The sequence below is a fragment of the Dasypus novemcinctus genome, chromosome 2 (genome assembly GCF_030445035.2).
Source record: "Dasypus novemcinctus isolate mDasNov1 chromosome 2, mDasNov1.1.hap2, whole genome shotgun sequence".
Classification (NCBI taxonomy): domain Eukaryota; kingdom Metazoa; phylum Chordata; class Mammalia; order Cingulata; family Dasypodidae; genus Dasypus; species Dasypus novemcinctus.
The window spans coordinates 181,822,415-181,846,132 of record NC_080674.1 but is presented as its reverse complement, the minus strand read 5'-3'; the positions used below and the strand labels follow the sequence as shown (position 1 = coordinate 181,846,132).

Sequence of the window (23,718 nt, the reverse complement as noted above, 5' to 3'; positions counted from 1 at the left end):
ATAAACCATGCCCATATAAGATGGGAAACTTAATCGATAAATATTGCGTTTTCTGAATGCCCCACCAACTAGCCATTCCTGTTTCTCTCCCTTTCCTTGGGCCTCTTTATTCACTGAGACACAATACTGAAATTAGGCCAATTAAGAAACTTAAGATGGCCTCTAAATGTTCAAGTGAAAGGCAGAGTTACCCATCTCACTTTAAATCAAAAGTTAGAAATGATTAAGCTAAGTGTGGAAGGCATGACAAAAGCTGAGATAGGCTGAAAGCTAGGTCTTTCAGTAACTAACAGTTAAGTTGTGGATGCAAAGGGAAAACCATTGAAGGAAATTAAAGGTGCTACACCAGTGAACACATGAATGATAAGAAAGCGAGATAGCCTTACTGCTGATATGAAAAAAGTTTTCATGGTTTGGATAGAAGATCAAACCAGTCACACCATTCCCTTAAGCCGAAGCCTAATCTAGAGCAAGTCCCTACTCTTTTAATTCTATGAAAACTGAGAAAGGTGAGGAAGCTGTAGAAGAAAAGTTGGAAGCTAGCAGAGATTGGTTTATGAGGTTTAAGGAAAAAAGCCATCTCTATAACATAAAAATATAAGGTGTTGAGGTAGAAGCTACAGCAAGTTATTCAGAGGATCTAACTAAGATCATAGATGAAAGTGTCTACACTAAACAAGAGATTTTCAACATAGATGAAACAGCCTTCTATTGGAAAAAGGACTTTCGTAGAGAGAAGTCAATGCCTGGCTTCAAGGCTTCAAAGGACAGGTTGGCAGTGCTAATGCAGCTGAAGACTTTAAGTTGAAGCCAAGGCTCATCTACCATTCCAAGAATCCTAGGAAGCTTAAGAATTATGCTACATCTACTCGGCCTGTGCTCTACAATGGAACAACAAAGCCAAGATGACATGGTTTGCTGAATATTTTAAGCCCATTGTTGAGACCTACTGCTCAGAAAAAAAGACTATTTAAAACATTACTGATCACTGACAATGCACTTGGTCACCCTAGAGCTCTGCTGGAGATGACAATGAGATTAATATCTTCATGCCTATTAATAATATCCATTCTGTAGCCCATGGATCAAGGAGTAATTCTGACTTTCAAGTCTCATGATTTAAGAAATACATTTTGTAAGACTACAGCTGCCATAGATAGTGATTCCTCTATGGATCTGTGTAAAGTCATCTGAAAACCTTCTGAAGGGATTCACTATTCTAGATGCCACTTAGAACATTCATGATTCATGGGAGGAAGTCAAAGTATCAATGAAAAGCAATCTGGAAGAAGCTGATTGCAACCTTCATGGATGACTCTGAGGGGTTCAAGACGAGTGGAGGAAGTAACTGATGATGTGGTGGAAACAGCAAGAGAATTAGCATTAAAAGTGAAGCCTGAAGATGTGACTGAGTGCTGCAATCTCATGATAGAACTTTAACAGATGAGGAGCTGCTTCTTATGGATTAGCAAATGCTGTGAACACTGTGGAAATGACAACAAAGGATTTAGAATATTACATCAACTTAATTGATAAACCAGTGGCAGGGCTTGAGAGGACTGACTCCAATTTTAAAAGAAGTTCTACTGTGGATAAAATGCAATCAACAGCATCTCATGCTACAGAGAAATATTCTATGACAGGAGGAGTCGATCAAAGTGGCCAACTTTATTAACGTCTTATTGTAAGAAATTGCCACAGTCACCCCAACCTTCAGCAACCACCACCCTCATCAGTCAGTAGCCATCAATATCAAGGCGAGACCCTCTATTAGCAAAAAGATTCCAACTTTGCTGAAAGCTCAGATGATGGTTAGCATTTTTTAGAAATAAAGTATTTTTAAATTAAGCTATGTATATTGATTTTTAGATATAATGCTACTATTGCACACTTAATAGACTAGAGTATAATATAAATATAACTTTCATATGCACAGGAAACAAAAAAATTTTTTGTGACTTGCTTTATTGTGATATTCACTGTGCTGCAGCAATCTAGAATCGAACCCACAATATTTCCAAGGTACGCCTGTAATTGTTTGATCTTAGGCAAGTCCTTTCGCTTCTCTGAGTCACAACTTATTCATCTGTATAATGAAAAACAATATTACCTAATTAATTTACTCAATAAATATTTATTGAGCACTTACTATGTTTGGGCACTAGAAATAAAGTTGCTGATCAAGATAAAGTCCATAAGGGACATCATCAATATGATGATGTAAGACATCCCCTGGAAAAGTTTCTCTTTAGAAACAACTAAAAAAAAGACAAATCCCATTTGCTTGGCATTCTGGAGTCTGACAGATATGGGAGAAGGACTCTACACACACTGAATCGAAGAAAAAAGACAAAATCAAAACACTGAGTAAAGGGAGGAGATTTATGACCTGGAACTGCCAGTCTTGACCCCTCTCCCTCACTCAATCCTGTGCAGCTTAAGAATCACACTGGTTTACCCAGGTACCTCCTGCTGTGGATACAGACCAGAAGGCGACTCACAGCAGGGAGTCAGAACCTCACGCTATCCAGGCACACACACTCAAGTCTGCAGAGACCCAGGGTGGAACACAAGCAGCTGAAGAGTGCTGCATACAAAAGTGATCCCAGGAAATAAGGCAGAACTGTTGGCAAGAGGTGCACACTCTCAACCCAGACTCTGATTGCTGGCTGGCGTAACCAAAAAAGGCTCCACCTGGCTCCCCAGGGAGGTATGATACTCTAAAGGGGAAGTAACTAGAGGCACGAAAGTCCTACAGGCAAAAAAAAAAATGAGGGGGAAACTAAACTGCTGTAAGTCTGGATGGGTCCCAGACTGAAATGTGTAATGAAAAGGGGGCATTAAAAAATCTGCACAGGGAAGCGGATTTGGCTCAACAGATAGAACGTCTGCCTACCACATGGGAGGTCCAGGGTTCAAACCCAGGGCCTCCTGACTTGTGTGGTGAGCAGCCCCACGCGCAGTGCTGATACAAGCAAGGCATGCCGTGCCATGCAGGGGTGTCCCCCGCATGGGGAGCCCCATGTGCAAGGAGTGTGCTCCATAAGGAGAGCCGCCCAGCGCGAAAAAAATGCAGCCTGCCCAGGAGTGGCACTGCACACACACAGAGCTGATGCAGTAAGATGACGCAACAAAACGGGACACAGATTCTGGGTGCCACTGACAAGAACACAAGTGGACACAGAAGAACACACAGTGAGCAGACAACTGGGGGGGGGGTGCAGGGAAGGGGAGAGAAATAAATTTAAAAAAAAAAAAAATCTGCCCCAAAACAAACAGAAAAGCTTAGGATTTCCAGAGAAAGGAAGAGAGAAAAGGAAGCTTTCTCATGGAGGTGAAACAATTGCATATAAAAGGGCGATATGTTTTTTATACATTTTTTATAATTTTTAAAAAAGATACTTTAAAGATTACATAAATGTTACGTAAAAAAATATAGGAGATTCCCGTATGTCCCACTCCCCACCCCTCCCACACTTTCCCACATTAACAATATCCTTCATTAGAGTGGTACATTTGTTACAATAAGCATTGCCACTAATTGTGGATTATAGTTTACATTATAGTTTACACTCTGTCCTGCACAATTTCACAAATTATGACAAAATATATAATGGCATGTATCTGTCATTGCAATGTCATGCTGAACAATTCCAATGTCCCAAAAATGCCCCCATATTATACCTATTCTTCCCTCTTTTTCCCTTTTGAACCTCTGGTGGTCACTGCCTTTATATCAATGATACAAGTTTTTTCATTGCTAGAATACTAGTAAATCTACAATAGAATAATAATAAGTCTACTTTAGTCCACTGTTCATCCCCCAATCTTGAGGATTTTGGGTTAGTGATGCCTATTCTATTTCTAATTGAGAGAGGGCATAGATCCCATGGGGCAGACGGATGGAAAGGTCTTGGAAAGGAAAATCTTTAAAGGTATACTACATATCCAGGGCAACAATCACGTACAGAAGACCAGAGAAAATTTGAATTGTTAAACATGGGCTACTCCAAAAGTCCAAATAAGTTGGACCAAGTGTCAAAGCAGAACCTTAACACACAGCCAACCTACAATAAAACCTTGGGCAAGCAGGAGAAACTGACTTTGAGTGCTAGCACATTAAAATATTCAGAAGAAAAAAAAAGGGCAGGGGGAGTAGGTGTAGCTCAGTGGTTGAGCACCTACTTCGCATATACAAGGTACTGGTAACTCCTAAAGAAAAAATGTAAATTCAGATGCTCATATACCAGCAGAAAATTACAAGTCATCCCAAGAAACAGGAAGATAGGGTTCAATCAAGGCAAAAAATTAAAACTTCAGAGGAGACACATACTTTGGAAAAACAAATCAAAGAAGCTCAAATTTACTAAATCAATTCAAGGAGAGGAAGGAACATAGGGATAAAAATTAATGATGGATGCAGAACTAAAGTATATTAAGACAATGTGTGAGCAAAAGGAAGAATTAGAAAGTGTAAAAAGAAGCATAACAGAATGTATGGAAATGAAAGGCACAATGATGGAGAATGAAAATAATCTAGAGGTATACAGCAGCAGATTTGAACAGGCAGAAGAGAAAATCTGTAAACTAGATCAGGATAATTGAAATCATACATTTGGAAGAACATTTGGAGAAAAGAATAGAAAAAATTGAGCAGTGTCTCAGGGACTTGAGTGGAAGCATGAAGCATATACACATACATGTCATGGGTGTCCCAGAAGGAGAAAAGAAGGGAAAAGGGGCAGAAAGAATATCTGAGAAAATAATGGCTGAATTTTCTAATTCTTTTGAAAGACATAAGTATACATGCTCAAGAAGTACAACATATTCCAAACAGAAGAAACTCTAATAGACCCACTCTGAGACATATATTAATCAGAATGTCAAATGCCAAAGAGAGAATTCTGAAAGCAGAAAGGGAAAAGTGATTCGTCATATACAAGGGATCTTCAATAAGACTAAGTGCCTGTTTCTATAGATGACTCTCAGACTTTGAAATCTAAAGGCATATGCCCTTCAGATTTCTGGAATTTTTTGAGACCCATGACCCTTCCTTTCCATCCAATTTATTCCTATGGAAAATAAGAACATTTATTCTATCGCTGTCCTTCTTTTTTTTTTTTTTTAAGATTTATTTATTTTATTTATTTCTCTCCCCTACCCCCCCACCCTGGTTGTCTGTTCTCTGTGTCTATTTGTTGCTCTGTTGTTGTCAGCGGCATGGGAATCTGTGTTTCTTTTTGTTGCGTCATCTTGTTGTGTCAGCTCTCCATGTGTGCGGCACCATTCCTGGGCAGGCTGCTGGGCAGCTCTCCTTATAGGGTGCACTCCTTGTGCGTGGGGCTCCCCTACATGGGGGACACCCCTGCATGGCAGGGCACTCCTTGCGCGCATCAGCAGTGCACATGGGCCAGCTCCACACGGGTCAAGGAGGCCCGGGGTTTGAACCGCGGACCTCCCATGTGGTAGACAGATGCCCTAACCACTGGGCCAAGTCCACTGACTCTTTTTTATTAATATATTGGAAGCAGATAACTTGTTTTCTCAGTTTCACAGTCTACAGCTGTAAATTTTGCTCCCAGACTGTATATCTATAACTCATTTTGGTGAGATTTTGTACTTACCATTGTTATTGAAATGATTAAGGCTTTTGAAATGATGTGATGGAATGAATGTATTTCACATATGGAAAGAATATGTCTTTTCTGGGATGAAGAGGGTGGAGTGTGACAAGTTGAAGCTTTTTGTGGATCCCAGAAAAGATCATGTTCTTAAAGCTAATCCATTCCTGTGGATGAGGGATGCTTTGATTGGATTGGATTCACTTGGACGGCCTTTGATTGGATTACTCCAGTGAGGCATGACCAGGGTAGGTCTTGGTCCTCTTGCAGGAGTCCTTTATAAAAGGTGGAAACATGCAGAGACATGCAGAAAAAGGTATCAGAGACAGAGAAATCTTGAGAGGCTAAGAAAGAGGTACTGGAGGCTGAAGGCTGGAATCAGTGGAGGACTGAAAGCTCAGAGGCATGAAAAGAGGTCCCTGAGAAGCTGAAAGAGACAAGGACTGGAGGAGAGGGGTGAGACAAGCCATATGCTTGATTATCCCCAGCTGAACTCAGGGAGAAAATAAGCATGGAGTAGATAGAAGGCAGAGATCCAGACCAGAGAGCCATTATTGTGTAGTACCATGTGGCAGGAGTCCAGGAGTCCAGGATGACCTTCGGTGAGACAGCATCTGTGATGGTACCTTGATTTGGACATTTTTACAGCCTCAGAACTGTAAGCATTTAACCTAAATAAGACTGTTTCTGGTATATTGATCCCAGCAGCTTTTAACAAACTAAAACACAAGGGATCCTTAATAAGACTAAGTGCCAATTTATCATCAGAAACCATGGAGGCAAAAAAGCAGTGATATGAGAGCTTTAAGGTACTACAGGAGAAAAACTGCCAGCCAAAAATTCTTTATCTGGCAAAATGGTATTTCAAAAATGAGGGAGTATAATATATTCACAGGTAAGCAGAAACTGAGAGTTTATCACCAAAAGACCTTCCCTACAAGGACTGCTAAAGGGAGTTCTTCAGATTGAAAGGAAAAGAGAAGAGAGAGTGGCTTGGAGCAACATGAAGAAGTAAAGATCTCCAGCGAAGGTAAGCAAATGGGTAAACGTAAAACCCAAAAGCACATCTTCAATATCTAATTCTACTCTTTAATTCCTATAAGAGTTAGAATTCAATTGAACAAGAAAAAGATATATTTCTTGAGAATGAGCAGGCAAATATAAAGAGGTAACATGGGACAAAAACAACATAAAGGGGAAACAGAGGGATCTGGGAGCAGAGAATGTGTGTGCAATTGAAGTTAAGTTGGTATCTTCCTAAATTAGTAGGTTACAGACAAAGGTTTTGTAATACAAAGCCCAGGGCTTTGTAGGGTAACCATCAAGAAAGTATTTAAAAGTTATAAAGAAATGGAAATGAGAAAGAGGTCAGATACATTAAAAAAGATCAACTAAACAGAAAAGGAGGCTGCAATGAAGGAGAGACAAAAAAGATAAGACATATAAAAACCAAAAGACAAAACAGATGAAGTAAGAACTGCCTTTACAGTAATAACATTGAATGTTAATGCACTAAACTCCCCAATCAAAGACACAGGTTGGCAGTATGGATAAAAAAGGGCGATGTCTATAAGAGACTCACCTTAGACCCAACGACACAAACAGGTTGAAACTGAAAGGATGGAAAAATATGTTCCACACGAACAGTAACCAAAGAGCTAGGGTAGCTATACTAATACTGGAAAAAATATTTTAAATGTAAAACTGTTATGAGAAGCAAAGAGGGACACTATATAATAAAAGGGTAATCCACCAAGAAGAAATAACATAAATATTTATGCACCTAAGCATAGTGCCCCAAAATATGTCAGGCAAACAGTGGCAAAACTGAAGACAGAAATAAAACCTCTACAATAATAAAGACTCCAGTACACCACTCTCATAAATAGATAGAACATTTAGACAGAAGATCAATAAAGAAACAGAGAACTTGAATAATATCATAAATGAATTAGATCTAGCATATACAAAACACTGCACCCCAAAACAGTAGGATACACATTCTTTTCAGGTGCATATGGATCATTCTCCAGGACAGACTGCATGATGGGTCATAAAACAAATCTCAGTAAATTTAAAAAGGTTCAACTTATATGAAGTATTGGACTACAATGGAATGAAGCTGGAAATCAGTAAAAGGCAGAGAACTGACAAATCCACAAATATATGAAAGTTAAATAACACACTCAATCAATGGGTCAAAGAAGAAATCAGTAAATATCTGGAGGTAAATGAAAATGAGAATACAACATATTGAAACTTATGAGATACGGGAAGCAGACTTAGCCCAATGGATGGGGCGTCTGCCTACCACGTGGGAGATTCGCGGTTCAAACACTGGGCCTCCTTGACCTGTGTGGAGCTGGCCCATGCGCAGTGCTGATGCGCGCAAGGAGTGCTGTGCCATGCAGGGGTATCCCCCTCATAGGAGAGCCCCACGTGCAAGGAATGTGCCCTGTAAGGAGAGCCGCCCAGCGCAAAAGAAAAAGTGCAGCCTGCCCAGGAATGGTGCCACACACACGGAGAGCTGACGCAGCAAGATGACGCAACAAAAAAAACCCCAAAAAACAAACAAACAAAACAAAACAAAAACAAAACAAAACAAAATGAAAACAAAAACAAACAAACAAAAAAACCTTATGCGATGCAGTGAAGGTCATGCTAGAGGGAAATTTATAGCCCTAAATTAAAAAGAAAGAACAAAGAACTAAAATCAAAGACCTAATTCCAAACCTGAAAGAATTAGGGGAAAAAAGCAAACTAACTGAAAGCAAGCAGAAGGAAAGTAATAAAAAAGATTAGAGCAGAAAGAAATGAAATGGAGAATAAAAAAACAAAGCATTAATAAAACCAAAAGTTCATTCTCTGAAAAGATCAATAAAATTGACAAACCTTTAGCTAGACTGACAAAAATGAGAGAGGATACGAATAAATAAAATCAGAAACCAGAGGGAGGACATTAGCATTGACCCTACAGAAATAAAAAGGATCATAAGAGGATACTAAGAACAATTGTATGTCAATAAATTATTAGACAACCTAGATGAAATGGACAAATTCCTAGAAACACACAAACAACCTACACAGACTCTAGAGGAAATAGAAGGTTGCAACAGACCAATTAAAAAGTAAAGAGATTGCATCAGTCATCAAAAACCTCCCAAAAAAGAAAAGCCCAGGACCAGATGGTTTTCCAGGTGAATTCTACCAAACATTCCAAGAAGATTTAATACCAATCCTGCTCAAACTCTTCCAAAAAACTGAAGAGGAAGGAACATTCCCTAACTCATTCTATGAGACCAACATCACCCTATTACCAAAGCCAGATAAGGATAATACAAGAGAGGAAAATTACAGACCAATTTCTCTCATGAATATAGATGCAAAAATTCCCAACAAAATAGTTGCAAATTGAATCCAATAGCACATTAAAAATTATACACCATGATCAAGTAGGTTTATACAAGGTATGCAAGGGTGGTTCAACATAAGAAAATCAAATAGTATAATAAACCACATTAAAAAATTGAAGAACAAAAATCACATGATCCTCCTGATTGATGCAGAAAAGGTGTTTAACAACAAATGGCATCCTTTCTTGTTTAAAATAGACTCACTGCTGATGATATGATACTTTAGTTAGAAAATCCTGAAAAATCTACAACAAAGCTACTAGAACTAATAGATGATTTCAGCAAAGTGGCAGGATACTAGATTAATGTGCAAAAATCAATAGCATTTCTATACACTACTGATGAGCAATCTGAGGAGGAAATCAGAAAAAAAATTTCATTTATAATAGCAACTAAAAGAATAAAATATTTAGGAATAAACTTTACCGAGGACATAAAGGACCTATATTAAGGAAACTACTAAACATTGCTCAAATAAACAGAAGAAGACTTAAATAAATGGAGTGTAATTCCTTGTGCGTGGACTGGAAGACTAAATATTAAGATGCCAATTCTACCCAAACTTATTTACAGATTTGAAACAATTTCAATAAAAATTCTAACAGCCTTTTTCTGCAGAAATGGAAAAGCCAATTATCAAAGTTTTTTGGAAGGATAAAGGGCCCTGAATACCCAAAAATGTCTTAAAAAAGAAAAAGTGGGAGGACTTTCATTTCCTAACTTTAAAGCATATTACTTAGCAACAGTGGTAAAAATTGCATGGTACTGGCATAAAGACAGACACATTGACCAATGGAACTGAATTAAGAACTCAGAAATAGAAGATCACATCTATGGTCAAGTGATTTTTGACAAGGCTGTCAAGTCTACCCAGCTGGGCCAGAACAGTATATTCAACAAATGGTGCTGGGAGAACTGGATATTCATAACCAAAAGAAAGAGGACCATTATGTCACACCTTATAAAAAATTAGCACAAAATGGATCAAGGATCTAAATATAAAAGCAACAACCATAAAACTCCCAGATGAAAATGTAGGAAAACACCTTCAAGCTCTTGTGGTAGGCAGTAGTTTCTTAAACCTTATACCCAAAGCACGAGCAACAAAAGAAAAAAAATAAATGGGACCTCCTCAAAATTCAACACTTTTGCACCTCAAAGGACTTTGTCAAAAGGGTGAAAAGGCAGCTGACTCAATGGGAGAAAATATTTGGAAATCACATATCTGATAAGGGTTTAATATCCATGATATATAAAGAGATAACTGTAATTTAAAACAGAAAGACTACCCGGTTAAAAGATGGCCAAAAGACTTGAACAGACATTCAGATAAGAAATACAAATAGCAAAAAAAAAAAACCATGGAAAAATCTTAAACATCACTAGTGATTAGGGAAATGCAAATCAAAAACTACAATGAGATATCAATGTATACATATTAGAATGGCCACTATTAAAAAGTTGGAAAACTACAAGCGTTGGAGAGGATGTGGAGAGATAGGAACGCTTATTCACTGTTGGTGGGATTGTAGAATGGTACAGCCACTGTGGAGGACTGTTTGCCAGTTCCTCAGGAGATTGAATATAGACTTGCAATGTGACCCAGTAATACCATTACTCGGTATATATCCAGAAAAACTGAGAGCAGTGACATGAACAAACATCTGCACACTGATGTTCACAGCAGCATTATTCATGATTTTGAAGAGATGTAAACAATTCAGGTGTCCATCAACCAATGAATGGATAAACAAATTGTAGTGTATACAAATGATGGAATATTAGGCAGTGGTAAATAAAGTCAGGAAGCACGTGACAACATAGATGAACCTGGAGGACTTTATGTTGAGTGTAGCAAGACAGATGCAAAAGGACAAATACTGTATGATTGCAGTATTATGCATTAAATATATTGTGTAAACTCATGGAGTTAATTAGAATATATGTCACCAGAAAATAGAAGGAGGTTAGAGAATGGAAAGCTGAGAGTTAATTTGTACAGAACTGGTAAAAAGGTTGTTTGTAAATCTTTGGAAATGAACAGAAACAGAAAGAACATCATCCTGTTTGTAACTAGCAGAGCTATTACCTGAGTATGACAGTGGTTGAAAGGGAAAGTATAAGGGCATGTGTAGTCCTAGAAGAAAAGCTAAAAAAATATAACATGGGACTGTGTAACAATGAAATCTCATGTGAAATACAAATACGGGTGATATTGCATATTTAAGGCTTTTTACAAAATATAAATACAAATATACTAGAGAGAAATAGAATAGCAGCTATGTATGGCAGGAGAAGCACAGAGAGATTGAAAGGTGATGAGGTTTTCTGTTTGTTTTTTTTGTTTATTGTTATTATTTAATGGAATAATTAAAAAATGCTCTATTAATGACTGAAGTGATGAATGTACAAATATGTGATTATACCAGATACCACTGGCTGTATACTTTGGATGGATTTATGCTTTATTAATATGTATCAATAAAATTGATTTGTTAGAAAAACTAATTAATATAATACACATTAACAGAATGAAGGGAAAAAAACACATGATCACCTAAGTTGATACAGAAAAGGCATTTGACAAAATCCAGCACCCTTTCTTGATAAAAACACTTAGAAAAATAGGAATAGAAGGAAACTTCCTCGACATGATAAAGGGCGTATATGAAAAAACCCACTGCTAACATCATAGTCGATGGTAAAAGACTGAAAGGTTTCACTCTAAGATTTGGGAAAAGACAAAGATGCCCACCATCACAACTGTTACTCAACATTGTGTTAGAAGTTCTAGCCAGAGTAGTTAGGTAAGAAAAAGAAATAAAAGGTGTCCAAATTGGAAAGGAAGAAGTAAAACTTTACCTATTTGCAGAAGACATGATCCTAAATATAGAAAGTCCCAAAAAACATCTACAACAAAGCTACTAGAGCGAATAAATTAATTCAGCAAAGGGGTATAAGATCAACAAGCCAAGATTAGTAGTATTTCTATACACTAGTAATGAATACTTTGAGGAGGAAACCAAGAAAAAAATCCCATTTATTATATCAAGGAAAAGAATAAAATATTTAGAAATAAATCTAACCAAGCATGTAAAGGACTTATATATGGAAAGCTACAAAACTTCGCTAAAAGAAATCAAAGAAAGTCTAAATAAATAGGACATTCCATGCTCATGGATTGGAAGATTAAATATTGTCAAAATGTCAATTCTGCCCAAAGTGATTTGCAGATAGGATTCGATATAAACCCTATCAAAATTCAGACAGCCTTTGCAGAACTGGAAAAGTCAACTATCAATTTATTTAGAAGGGTAAGATTTTAAGATTCTTGTCTCTTGATATAATTTCTGGTTCTGTTTCTATTAATTTTTCTCTTTTCTATAGATCATATTTTCTAATTTTATTCATGCCTTGTTATTTTAATTGGATGCCAGACATTGTGAATTTTACATTATTCAGTGCTGGATTTTGATGTCTTCTTTTTTTAAAGGTGTGGGTTTTGTTCTGGCATGCAGTTCACTGCTGGCATGCAATAACTTCTGGATCAATATGACTCATTTGAGATCAAATTGCAGCCTTTATCTGCAGTAATTTAGCCCCAAGACTAAGGTGTGATCCCTCTGAGCACTCTCCAATGTTCCATGTCTTATGAGGTTCCTCCACAAACTATTCCAACTCCGTGTAATCTTCAGGAATTATTTGGCCTAAAATCTGTGATATCTCCAAAGTATACCTGTAGAACTTTCTTTGTATAACTCCCACTCATCGGACTCTGTCCTACAAGTTCTAGCTGTTTCAATCTCTCTAACCTCCAGTCTGTTCAATACAGTGAGATCAATTGGCTTTCTTTTGGTTCCCCCTACTAGCCTACAGCATGGAAACTGCCTCTGAGCATTAAGCTTGAGAAATTATAGGTATTACCTCATCTTTTCCCCCTATCTGTAGTTTAATAGACCTGCACTGCTTGCTGTCTGATAATTGAAAACCACTGTTTCATATATTTTGTCCTGTTTTCTAGTTTTTTAGGGCAGGAAGGCAAGTCTCATAGCAGTTAATTCTTCATGGGCAGAAGTGGAAATCTTGTTATCTTTTGTTATTACAGTTAGGCTTGACATTGTTTTATTGCATACCATAGTAATACTTGAATAGTTTGAATTAGCTGCATATGTTGTAGCTCAAAAGTACAGTCTTGGTCAGCCCTGCCATCCACGTTCTTAACAAGGCAAGCAAAGAAGTCTTGACAAAGTGGCATTACAGAAGGAATACTTGTCTTGGATTTAAGTCCCACTGTGGCCAGTTATTAAGTGTGTAACTAAGGACATCAACTATGGGCCTGAGGCTGTCACGTGTTTTCATACATGTACTTTGTTCATTTCATTCTCAGAACTGCCCTGAGAAGGGTTAGATACTCTCAGAGTTTCTCTGTCTCTGCCCCCTTCTTTCTGTGTGTCGGCTGGTTTCAGTCCTCTGTTTATAAAGGACTCCAGCAAGACGACCAAGACACACTGGAGTCATACCTCACTGAAGAAATTCAATCAAAGGCCCCCCAACTGAATCCAATCCAATCAAAGAGTTCCACATCCACAGGAATGGATTAGCTTTAAGAACACATTTTCTGGGATGCACAAAAAACTTCAAACTGTCACAACCATATTTCCAATCCTGAATTCCACTGAAATGGCTGAAACCCTCACTGGAATACTGTTCTCTAGGGGTTCACTTTCTGGAAGCGCAGGGCAGTCCCTCAGAGAGCTATTTCTGGCCTTAGGCTCAGATCACACTATCAGAATAGGCTCAGAATTTCTAAGACATCAATTTCTGTGTCTTTGTGCCCAGGAGTTCAGTTCTTGCCTTATGCTTTTCCTTTAGCATTTCACTATAAACTGCAAGGAGAATCCAGGCTGCACTTACCACACTTAGCTTGGAAATATCCTCAGCTAAATATCCAAGTTCATACTTTGAAGTTCTGCCTTTCATTGACATCAGAACTCAGAACTCAGTTTTGTCAAGTTTACTGCTACTTTAAAACAAGAATCACCTTTCCTCTATTTTCTAATGACACACTCATCATTTCCTTCTAAGGCCTCACTGGAAGTACCTTTCACATCTTCTTTCTTTTAATAGTCTCTTTATAGCAATCTAGGTTTTTTCTTTCAAGCACTTCACAATTCTTCCAGCCTTTACCTTTACCCAATTCCAAAGCTGTTTCCACATTTTTTTGATATTTTCAATAGTAGTACCTCATTCCTGGTATCAAAATCTATTCAGTTTCCTTGGCTGCTCGAGCAAATACCATGTAATGTGTTGGCCTAAACAATGGGAATTTTTCAGCTCACCATTTTGAGGATAGGAAAAAGTCCAAATCAAGGCATTATCAAGGTGACGCTTTCTTCCTGAAGACTGGCGTTCTGGGGCTGGCTGCCAGTGACCCTTGGTTCTAGGCTCCTCTGTCACATGGCAATGCACATGGCAGTCTCTCCTGGCCTTTCTCTTCTCTTCTGGGTTCCACTGACTTTCAGCTTCTTGCTTCCCATGACTTATTCTTTCTCTGTCTCAATTTCATTCTGATTATAAAGGACTCCAGTAGTAGGATTAAGACCCATCCCAAGTTAGGTCACATCTTAACTGAAGTAACCTCATCAAACGGTTCTACATATAATGAGTTTACACCCACAGGAATGGATTAGGATTAAGAACATGTTTTTCTGGGGTACAAAGTTCTAAACTGCCACACATGGTAATTAAAAGAATAGACAAGAAACAACAACAAAAAAAATCCAGTAAGAGTATAGAATATCTGGTCATTATGAATCAACTAGAACTGACATTTATAAAACACTCTTGCCAACGATGGAAGACACATTCATTTCAAGTACCCATGGAATAATGACCATATTTTGGACCATGAAAAAGTACTAGTAAACTTCAACAGTATAAAAATCATAGAGTAAATTTTATGACCACAATAAAATTAAACTAGAATCAGTATTAAGAAAGGTAAAAGGAATATCTTTAAATATTTGTAAATTAAACAATATATTTCTAAATAACCCATGAGTCAAAGAAGCAATCAATAGGGAAATCAGAAAATATTTTTAAACTTGATAAAAATAAAAACAAATCATATCATTATTTATGAGGTATAGCTTCAGTAGCATTCAGATTAAAGCATTAAATGTGCATATTAGAAGAGGAGAAAGGTCTAAAATTAATAATCTAAGTTTCTACTTAAAAAAACTAGGAAAGGAAGAGCAAAGGAAACTGAAGGAAGGGAATAATAAAAATAATACTTGAAAAATATGAAATAAAAATAGAAAAGTAATAGAAAAATCAATGAATCCAAAAGCTGGTTCTTTGCTGATAAACTTCTAGCCAGAATAATCAAGAAAAAAGAGAGAAGTCACAAATTGCTAATATCAAGGGTACTACAGAAATTAAATTGGATAACAAGGGAATACTATTAATTTTAGGTCAGTAAAGTTAAATGAACTGTGGATGAACTGGACAAATTTCCTTAAATACAGAAACTACCAAATGTCACCTAAGATTAAAGAGATAACTTGAATAGCCATATATTTATTTAAGAAATTTAATTTGTAGTTAAAACTCTTCAACAAAGAAAACTCTAGGCCTGGATGGTGCCATGAAGAAATTCTATCGAATATTTAAGGAATAAATAATAACAATACTATACAAACTTTTTGATAAAATAGAAGAAGGAATATTTCCCAACTCACTATACTGACACTAAAAAGTGCAAAGATATTAGAAGAACAGAAAACGATGAAAGAACTATAGAAAATATATCAAAATCTATCATGTACACAGATTCAAAAACCTTAATCAAAATTACAGCAAACTGAATCCAATAATATATAAACATGACATGCATAATAACCAAGTGTGAAATGCAAGGTTGGTTCAACATTCATGTATCAATGAAATTTAATATATTAACAGGACAATAAAGAAAAATCAAATGATCATCTTAGAAGATACAGAAAAAGCAGTTGATAAAATTCAACCCTTATTCATGACACTCTCAGCAAATTATGACCAGAAAGGAATATCTTCAACAGGATAATGAAAATCTATGAAAATTTTATAGCTAACATCCTACTGAATGATGAAAGAGTGAATGCTTTCCTCTTAACATCAGAGACAAGGCAAGGATGTTTGCTTTCATCATTTCTATTCAATACTGTACTGTAGATTCTAGCTAGTGTGATCTGGCAAGAAAAAAAAGCCATACATTTTGGAAGGGAAGAGGTAAAACTGTATTTGCAGACACATGTATGTAGAAAATCTTAAGAAATCTACAAAAAGCTACTAAAGAACTAATAAATGAGTTTAGCAAAGTTGCAACTTTTTTTGTATGTCAACATACAAAAAAAAATATATGGTAGCAAAGAGTAATAGGTACTGAAATTTAATATCGTTTACATAGCATCAAAAACATAATACTTAGTTATAAACTTAACAAAGTATGTGCAAGACCCATACATTCAAAACTACAAAACACCTCTGAGAAAAGTTAAAGATGACTTAAATAAATGGAGAGATATACCATTTTCAGGAAATGAAATACTCTATATTGTTAATATATCAATTATCCCTGAATTAGGTTATTGATTCAATACAATCCCAATCAAAATTCCATTAGCCTTCTATTTTTTTTAAATAGAAAATCACAAACTGATTCCAAAATTTATATAAAAATATAAAAGACCCAACAAACTTAAGATAATTTTAAAAGAGGAAAACAAAATTAGAGGGCCTATACTATCTGATTTCAGGACTTACCAAATAGGACAGTATGGTATTGGCATAAGGATAAACAGAATAGAGTCCAGAAATGGACAACATATACATGGACAATTGATTTTCTAAAAAGATATCAATCCAGGAAAGGATATTCTTCAACAAAAGGTGCTAGAACAAATATATATAAAAAAAAACCTCAACTTTTCCTCATGATATACACAGAAATTACACTGAAATGGACAAAGGACCTACACATAACAGCTAAAGCTATGAAAGTTCTAGAAGAAACCATAGGAGAAAACTTTATGGTATTGGGCTAAGCAAAGATTTCTTAGAATGGTCCAAAAAACATGAATCATAAAAGGAAAAAAATTTGGATTTCCTTAAAGTTAAAAACTTGTTTTTAGAAAAATATTAAGAAAATGAAAAGACAAGTCTTAGAAAATAGTTTCAAAACATACATTTGATAAAGGATTTGTATGCAGAATATATAACAAACACTTATAACACAATTAACAGGACAAGCTGGTTAAAAAAATTGGTAAAAGATTTGAACAGACACATCACCCAGAAGATATGTGAATGGCAAATAAGCCCATAAAAAGATGCTCACCATCATTATTCATTATTGAAATGCAAATTAAAACCACAATAAGATTCCACCTCACACCCACTAGCACAGCTAAAATTAAGAAGCCTGATGACAGCAAGTATTAGTGAAGATGAAGGGTAACTGGAACTTACACCCATTGCTGGTAGACATGAAATGGTACAGTTGCTTTGGGAATTGACAGTTGCTTATAAGGTTACAGATACACTCAGTATATAACCCCCAAATCCTATTCCTAGTTTTTACCTAAGATAAATGAAAATGTTTGTACACATAAAGACTTGTAAATCAATTTTCATAGTAACTTAATTCAAAATAGCCAAATACTGAAAACAACCCCAAATATTTATTCATTGGTGAATGGATAAACTAATTGTGGTAATTCATACAATGAAACAATACTCATCATACTGTTCGCTTAAAATGGATGAGTTTTATTGTATATAAATTATGTATCAATAAGGCTGATTAAACAAACTGAATACCAAAATATTAAAAGGGGTCATTTTCCCACTTGCAGCTAATAGCTATAAAATAATCTTCCAGCTTGAGTTCACAATATATTTTTCCCTTTTGTAGGATGATAATCTCAATAAGCACATCCATTAAGAGACCACAATCTAGCGTTTCCTCTGGAAACAGTGTTCTCCATGATCCTTACCAAGAGTAGTGAGTCCCTCTGAGATAGACGTGAGAACATACAGGAGTACAGGAGGCTCTAAGTTGGTGATGAAGCTCATGTGGTCCTGGGTGAGACATTCCAGGAGTGGGTAATAAGACTGGCTCAGTTTCCGATATTGCTACAACACAGAGATATACTACATGTCAAGCCAAAAGAAAAGAAATACAAGTTACAGTCTGGTGGAAATTGCCACTTATCAGAAATTGTAAATTCGAACACAAAGTCAATATATATAGAACAAATGACATTAACAATTCCTGATTCAGCATTTAAGGGAGCTCTAATGGGAATCTCTTGATGTTTAGAAATCCTAATTTGAAGCTATACATGTTATTTCAATTTTACCTTACACAGTTAATACTTAAACATAAGCTAAAATTGCTACAGTATGAAATTTAGTAGACTGTGAGTTATTTTTCTTAACTGGAATATTAATACCAAACAATGCTTAACAGTGTCTAGGCAATCTTTTTTTTTAAAACCTGTATCAACAATGTAGAATACTCAGAGAGAAACCAGAGCAGCATTCCTTAAAGTGCAATTACAACCATGTCCATAAGAATCACTTGGAGTGCTTGTTAAAAAGTTTCCTGAGCTCCACTTTAGAGTCACTAAATGAAATCTCTGGAGTGAGGCTCTGAAATGTGCATTTTTAACATGTACACTAAGACAGTCACGTACACTCAAGTTTAAGAGTCACTGAACTAGAGAAAAAAGGTGAGTGAAAAATTTCTAAAACCACAACAGTTGAGGTAGATCTAAATTGTAGAGAACAATCCCTACAATGAAGTGGCTGTAACACATAGCTGATCTGAATCGAGTTTCCACTTTGTCATTTCTGTCATGCAGGCATAGCACTCCATTTTACTACAAGGGACTGTCTAAAGTTTTGCTAAGATTACCTTGGCAAGATAGAAGAGGGTGCCACTAGTCTATTATCAGGCCAAGGAGCATTTCTCACACAGGCTGACTAACATCAAGGAGCAGGTGAGGAAGCTTGGGCTAAGCCTGAGGATGAATTTGGCTGTGTTATCCAAGTAATTATTGCAACCATGTTGGGCACATTTTGGCTTCTATGTAATCAGGCAGAGATGTTTAAAAAGAAAAAAGTCTGATAATGATGTAGTTCAGTGGAGGGGCTTGGAAATTTGAATTTCCAACAAGCATTCCTGGTAATTCTGATGGGCCTCAAAGTTTGAAAGCCACTGACATAAATCATAGAATCTGGATGGAAGATCAGAAGAGGGACATAGAAAGCACTTAGTCTAATCTCATTTTAAAGGTGAATAAATTGAAGCCTGAAGGAATAGAAAAGTTGATTTACTTAAGGTAAATGACTAGTGATTGGCAGAGCTGAGACTACAAACTAGGTTCCTCAACTTTCATTTCAGCACTCTATCTAACACTCCAGAATTTTAACGGAAAGAAGGTCAAAGAGGAGGGAGAGTATTAATATAAAGAGTAGCATGGAAGGAAAGGAAGATCCTGCTGACAATCCTGTATTTTCCACTCAAGAAAACACACATGCTATTTTTAAATTATGAGTATTAATGTAAGCAATTAATTGAAATTGCTAATTACATCTTCTCTAGATGCCGAACCTCTGGATGACCAATTTGTCAGAAGGTAGCAGCTGCACCATTCTAAAATGCACATTTAATTACATAAATACAGTCACTATAGCTGTATAATTTATAGAATTTGGACAGCTATAGTCCAAATTCTGTAAATTAAATCAAGTATGTGGTTTTAAAACATAGAATATTCTAGTGCTATTCTAACTCCCTTGGCTTCATTATAACAATTCCAAGTCTGTGGTGGTGTTACTTCATATTTTACACAAAGACTCCCATGATGCATGATTGCTTACTAGCAAGTCATTGTGGGACACTGACAGCAGCATTTTGACAAAGGCCTGGAGTACATTGTCAAAATGGTTGTCCCCATACAACTTGAAGACGCCAAAGCTGACATAATTTCCACACAAGGCAGATTTGAGAGCTGAATAGCAGATGGAGATGCCCTTGAGTTTCATTGGATAAATCTGATCTTTTGAGAGGCTCCCAAGGGACAGGATCTGATTACCTGTTTTAGGGTAAAAGCAGAAAGAGAAAGTGACAATAAGCAGATGCAATTCAAAGCAGTTATAGTGCACACTACTTAACATTTTTACTTTATTCTGAATGCTCACTTCCCTCCACCATTGTTCCAAGTACTGCATCATCCATTGTAATGAAAATATAAATATATAAGGCAGTTTACTTTATAAATATAAGGGCCCCAAGGAAAACAAATCAAAAACACTGGAAAAGTTCTACAGTTTTATCTAGATGGTGATTACATAGATATATATGAAGATATGTAAAAATTCATTGAGCAGTACTCTAAAGATTAGCTCACTTTATGTACTTTAATGTATGTATGTTATACATCAATAAAAAGTTAAACAAAGTAGAAGAAAAAGCTAACTTTTTAGCTGAGAAGAAAGATAACCTAGATTGAGATGTAAATTATTCTAAATTCTGGAGTGAATTTTCAACCTTATTATATGAACTTGATCTTCAATTACTTTACATTTAGGAACCCCACAAGTTTGGTATATGAATTAAATAAGACACAAGTTCTTGACACTGTACAATAAATATCTCTTCTTTTTCTCCTTAGATTCTTTTTCAGAAGATCTCAAGAGTTAACTATTTTTAAACAACTGTACTTAAATTCTACATTCACCATCAAAAGACAAAGCAATGTTTATATAATCACTCTAAAATTTTTTGTAGTAGTTAGCATATACAACCAACATTGTCTCTGAAATGTGTGCTATTAAGGCATGTGATGAGGCAATACTCAAGAATTAGGAATACTTTTTAAAAAAACATAAAGCCAGACATGTTTCTTAGCTTCATTTTATTCATTCATTCATTCATTCATTCATTCATTCATTCATTGATCCATCCCCCCTTGTGGCTTGTTCCATTCTTTGCTGTCTCTCCTCTATGTCCATTCGCTGCATGTTTTTTCTGTATCTGCTTGTCTCCCTTTGCTGTGTCATCTTTCTGCTGTCAGTTCTCCGCGGCGCATGGGCCATCAGCTCTCCATGGCGCACAAGCCAGCTTGCCTTCACAAGGAGTCCCTGGGATGTGAACCCAGAACCACCCATATGGTAGACAGGGGCCCAACTAATTGAGTTACGGCTGCTTCCCCTTAGCTTCACTTTTTACTGTTCAATGGAATACTGTTCCTAAAACTAAATTTTATTTACAAAGTTTAGAGGTATATTGTGATGATTTTGTACTGTGTCAACTTACCCCAAAAGGAATTAAGTTTCCCAAACCCATTTCCCTATATGATTGTGGGTAGAACTGACCAAATGAGAAATTTGTGTAAGATTTGGAAGATGGTAGTGAAGTAGCAGCTGTGATTTTCTGTAGGTTAGAAGTGGTAAGAGTATTTCAAAGTCATGTAAGGTGATATTGTCATAAGTGGTTTAAAAGATGTCTGGTGACTTGCTTATTTTAAGTGATCACCTTCTTAAGTCAGAAAAGTGTATTTTAAAATATGTTTTTAAACATACTTTTTAAACATTTTTGAACAATGGCTTTAAACAAATGCATAAAAATAAATGACCATCCTTTAAAGCTGAAGTAAAAAGAAAAGAAGTGGTGAGAGTAAGAAGTAGAAATGCTGCTGAGTTCCAGTTTGTCCTTGCAGCTACAATGACTAGCTCTGCTGACCATGGGCTGTGGCCCACTACCACCCTCTTGGCAGCAAACTCACAGACAACAGTTATGCAGAGTCCACAGCCTTTCATTATCTTCTATACAACTATACCAGGCCCCCTCTACCCCCTACTTTTCACGGTCCCACTCTAGAAGCTGGACAGGCCTAGCTTATAGATTTCCCTGCCAACTCCAATGTGCTCATCCATGCCAGTGCTTCAGGAGGGCTGATCAGTGATTGCTTTTCCAAACCTCCATCACTTCTCCTCAGACCTATTTTCCCATCTTTGACTAAAATTGCACAAGGTCTAATTCCTAAAATAAATTATCCATTCCCTAAGTATAGTTTCACCTTCTCTGTTGAATTCTGGCTGACACGGTATTATGGCAGCCTCATGAGTACTAATGGGTTGAGAAGGACTTAATACGTCCCGCAGATCAGGAAAGGCAGAACCAGCCCAGGGGGAAGGTTTCTTCTTGATCTGCCTTACTGAAAGATCTCCACACACATTTTCTTAGAAGCCCATGTGGTTTTGCTTATAATTTACATATCTGAATGAAAAACCATTGTCTGGAAGACCGTAGCATATCTTGGAATTTAGTCATTACCAAATTCTGTACCCTCTCCATTCTGACCTCATCCTAACTTGCCTTAGAGATATGGCAAGTTCCATCAAGCTTCAATGTTTATTTAACAGCTACTATGTGTGAGGGATATGTGTGATACTATGTGTGAGGATACTATGCTGGGATAAACAAATGAACAAAATAATCTCTCTTCTCTGAGGGAGCTCAGTCTTTTGGGTGAAAAAGATTTGTAAAATAATACATAACAATAAATAATTATACAATGAGACAAATGCTATCAGAGAAGCAGGCCAAGATGCCATGAGAATAGAAAAAATATACTAATTCTGCTGGGGGACAGGAAGGTAATGGGCAAAGGGTTCACAGAACAGGATACTTCTGAAAGTTCTGAAAGATGATTTGTGGACTTGGAGGGGGAGGAGGATATTCTAGGACGATCAAATGCACAGGCATGGAGGCCTAAGAAAGCAGGGTACTTACTGCACAAGAGGACAGTTCTCAACCATGTTTTCTACCTTTGCTTCAAATTCAATTTAAACCAAGTCAGACATCTTCCCTACCCCACCGCTGAAGAACAGCACTGCTTCTATGTGATAGAAAGAGATGGGGAGGGGGGTGTTTGTTGGAGAGGTCAGGGTCAAGGGAAAGGGCTGGGTCACCTTTTGGGACTTTTCAATGCTGATGTCCTTATGGGGGTAGTAAAGTTCCTATATTCTGGGAAGCAGACTTGGCCCAGTGGTTAGGGCGTCCGTCTACCACATGGCAGGTCCACGGTTCAAACCCCGGCCTCCTTGACCCATGTGGAGCTGGCCCATGTGCAGTGCTGATGCGCACAAGGAGTGCCGTGCCATGCAAGGCTGTACCCCACGTAGGGGAGCCCCACGCGCAAGGAGTGCGCCCCGTAAGGAGAACAGCCCAGCGTGAAAGGAAGTGCAGCCTGCCCAGGAATGGTGCCACACACACGGAGAACTGACACAACAAGATGGTGCAACAAAAAGAAACACAGATTTCTGTGCTGCTGACAACAACAGAAGCAGACAAAGAAGCCGCAGCAAATAGACAGAGAACAGAAAACCGGGGTGGGGAGAGAAATAAATAAATAAATAAATCTTAAAAAAAAAAAAAGACCCTATATTCTGTAGCAAAAGATGGAACAGGCAGACGAAGGACTGTGATGGCCAAAAAATCTCATTGTAATGACTGGATAATCTATTGAGAAGGGTTAATTAGTTAGAACCACAACTTTTATCTCTATGTTAAAGTTGTAGTTTGGCAGACATGTCTTGCCTTTTGTACCATGTCAGACACATCTGTATTA

General features: G+C 36.9%; 1 protein-coding gene across 3 annotated transcripts in view; it reads right to left on the bottom strand.

Annotated features, from left to right (window-relative positions):
- The window catches only part of RANBP17 (RAN binding protein 17), a 390,979-nt gene that overhangs the window by 33,301 nt on the left and 333,960 nt on the right, over positions 1–23,718 (bottom strand). For all 3 annotated transcript variants that reach the window (XM_071211021.1, XM_058282154.2, XM_058282162.2), the window contains 2 exons: positions 19,964–20,178; positions 18,073–18,211 (listed from right to left, as the gene is read on the bottom strand). In XM_071211021.1, the coding sequence (XP_071067122.1) occupies positions 18,073–18,211; positions 19,964–20,178 (354 nt within the window). The remainder of the gene's footprint in view (positions 1–18,072; positions 18,212–19,963; positions 20,179–23,718) is intronic.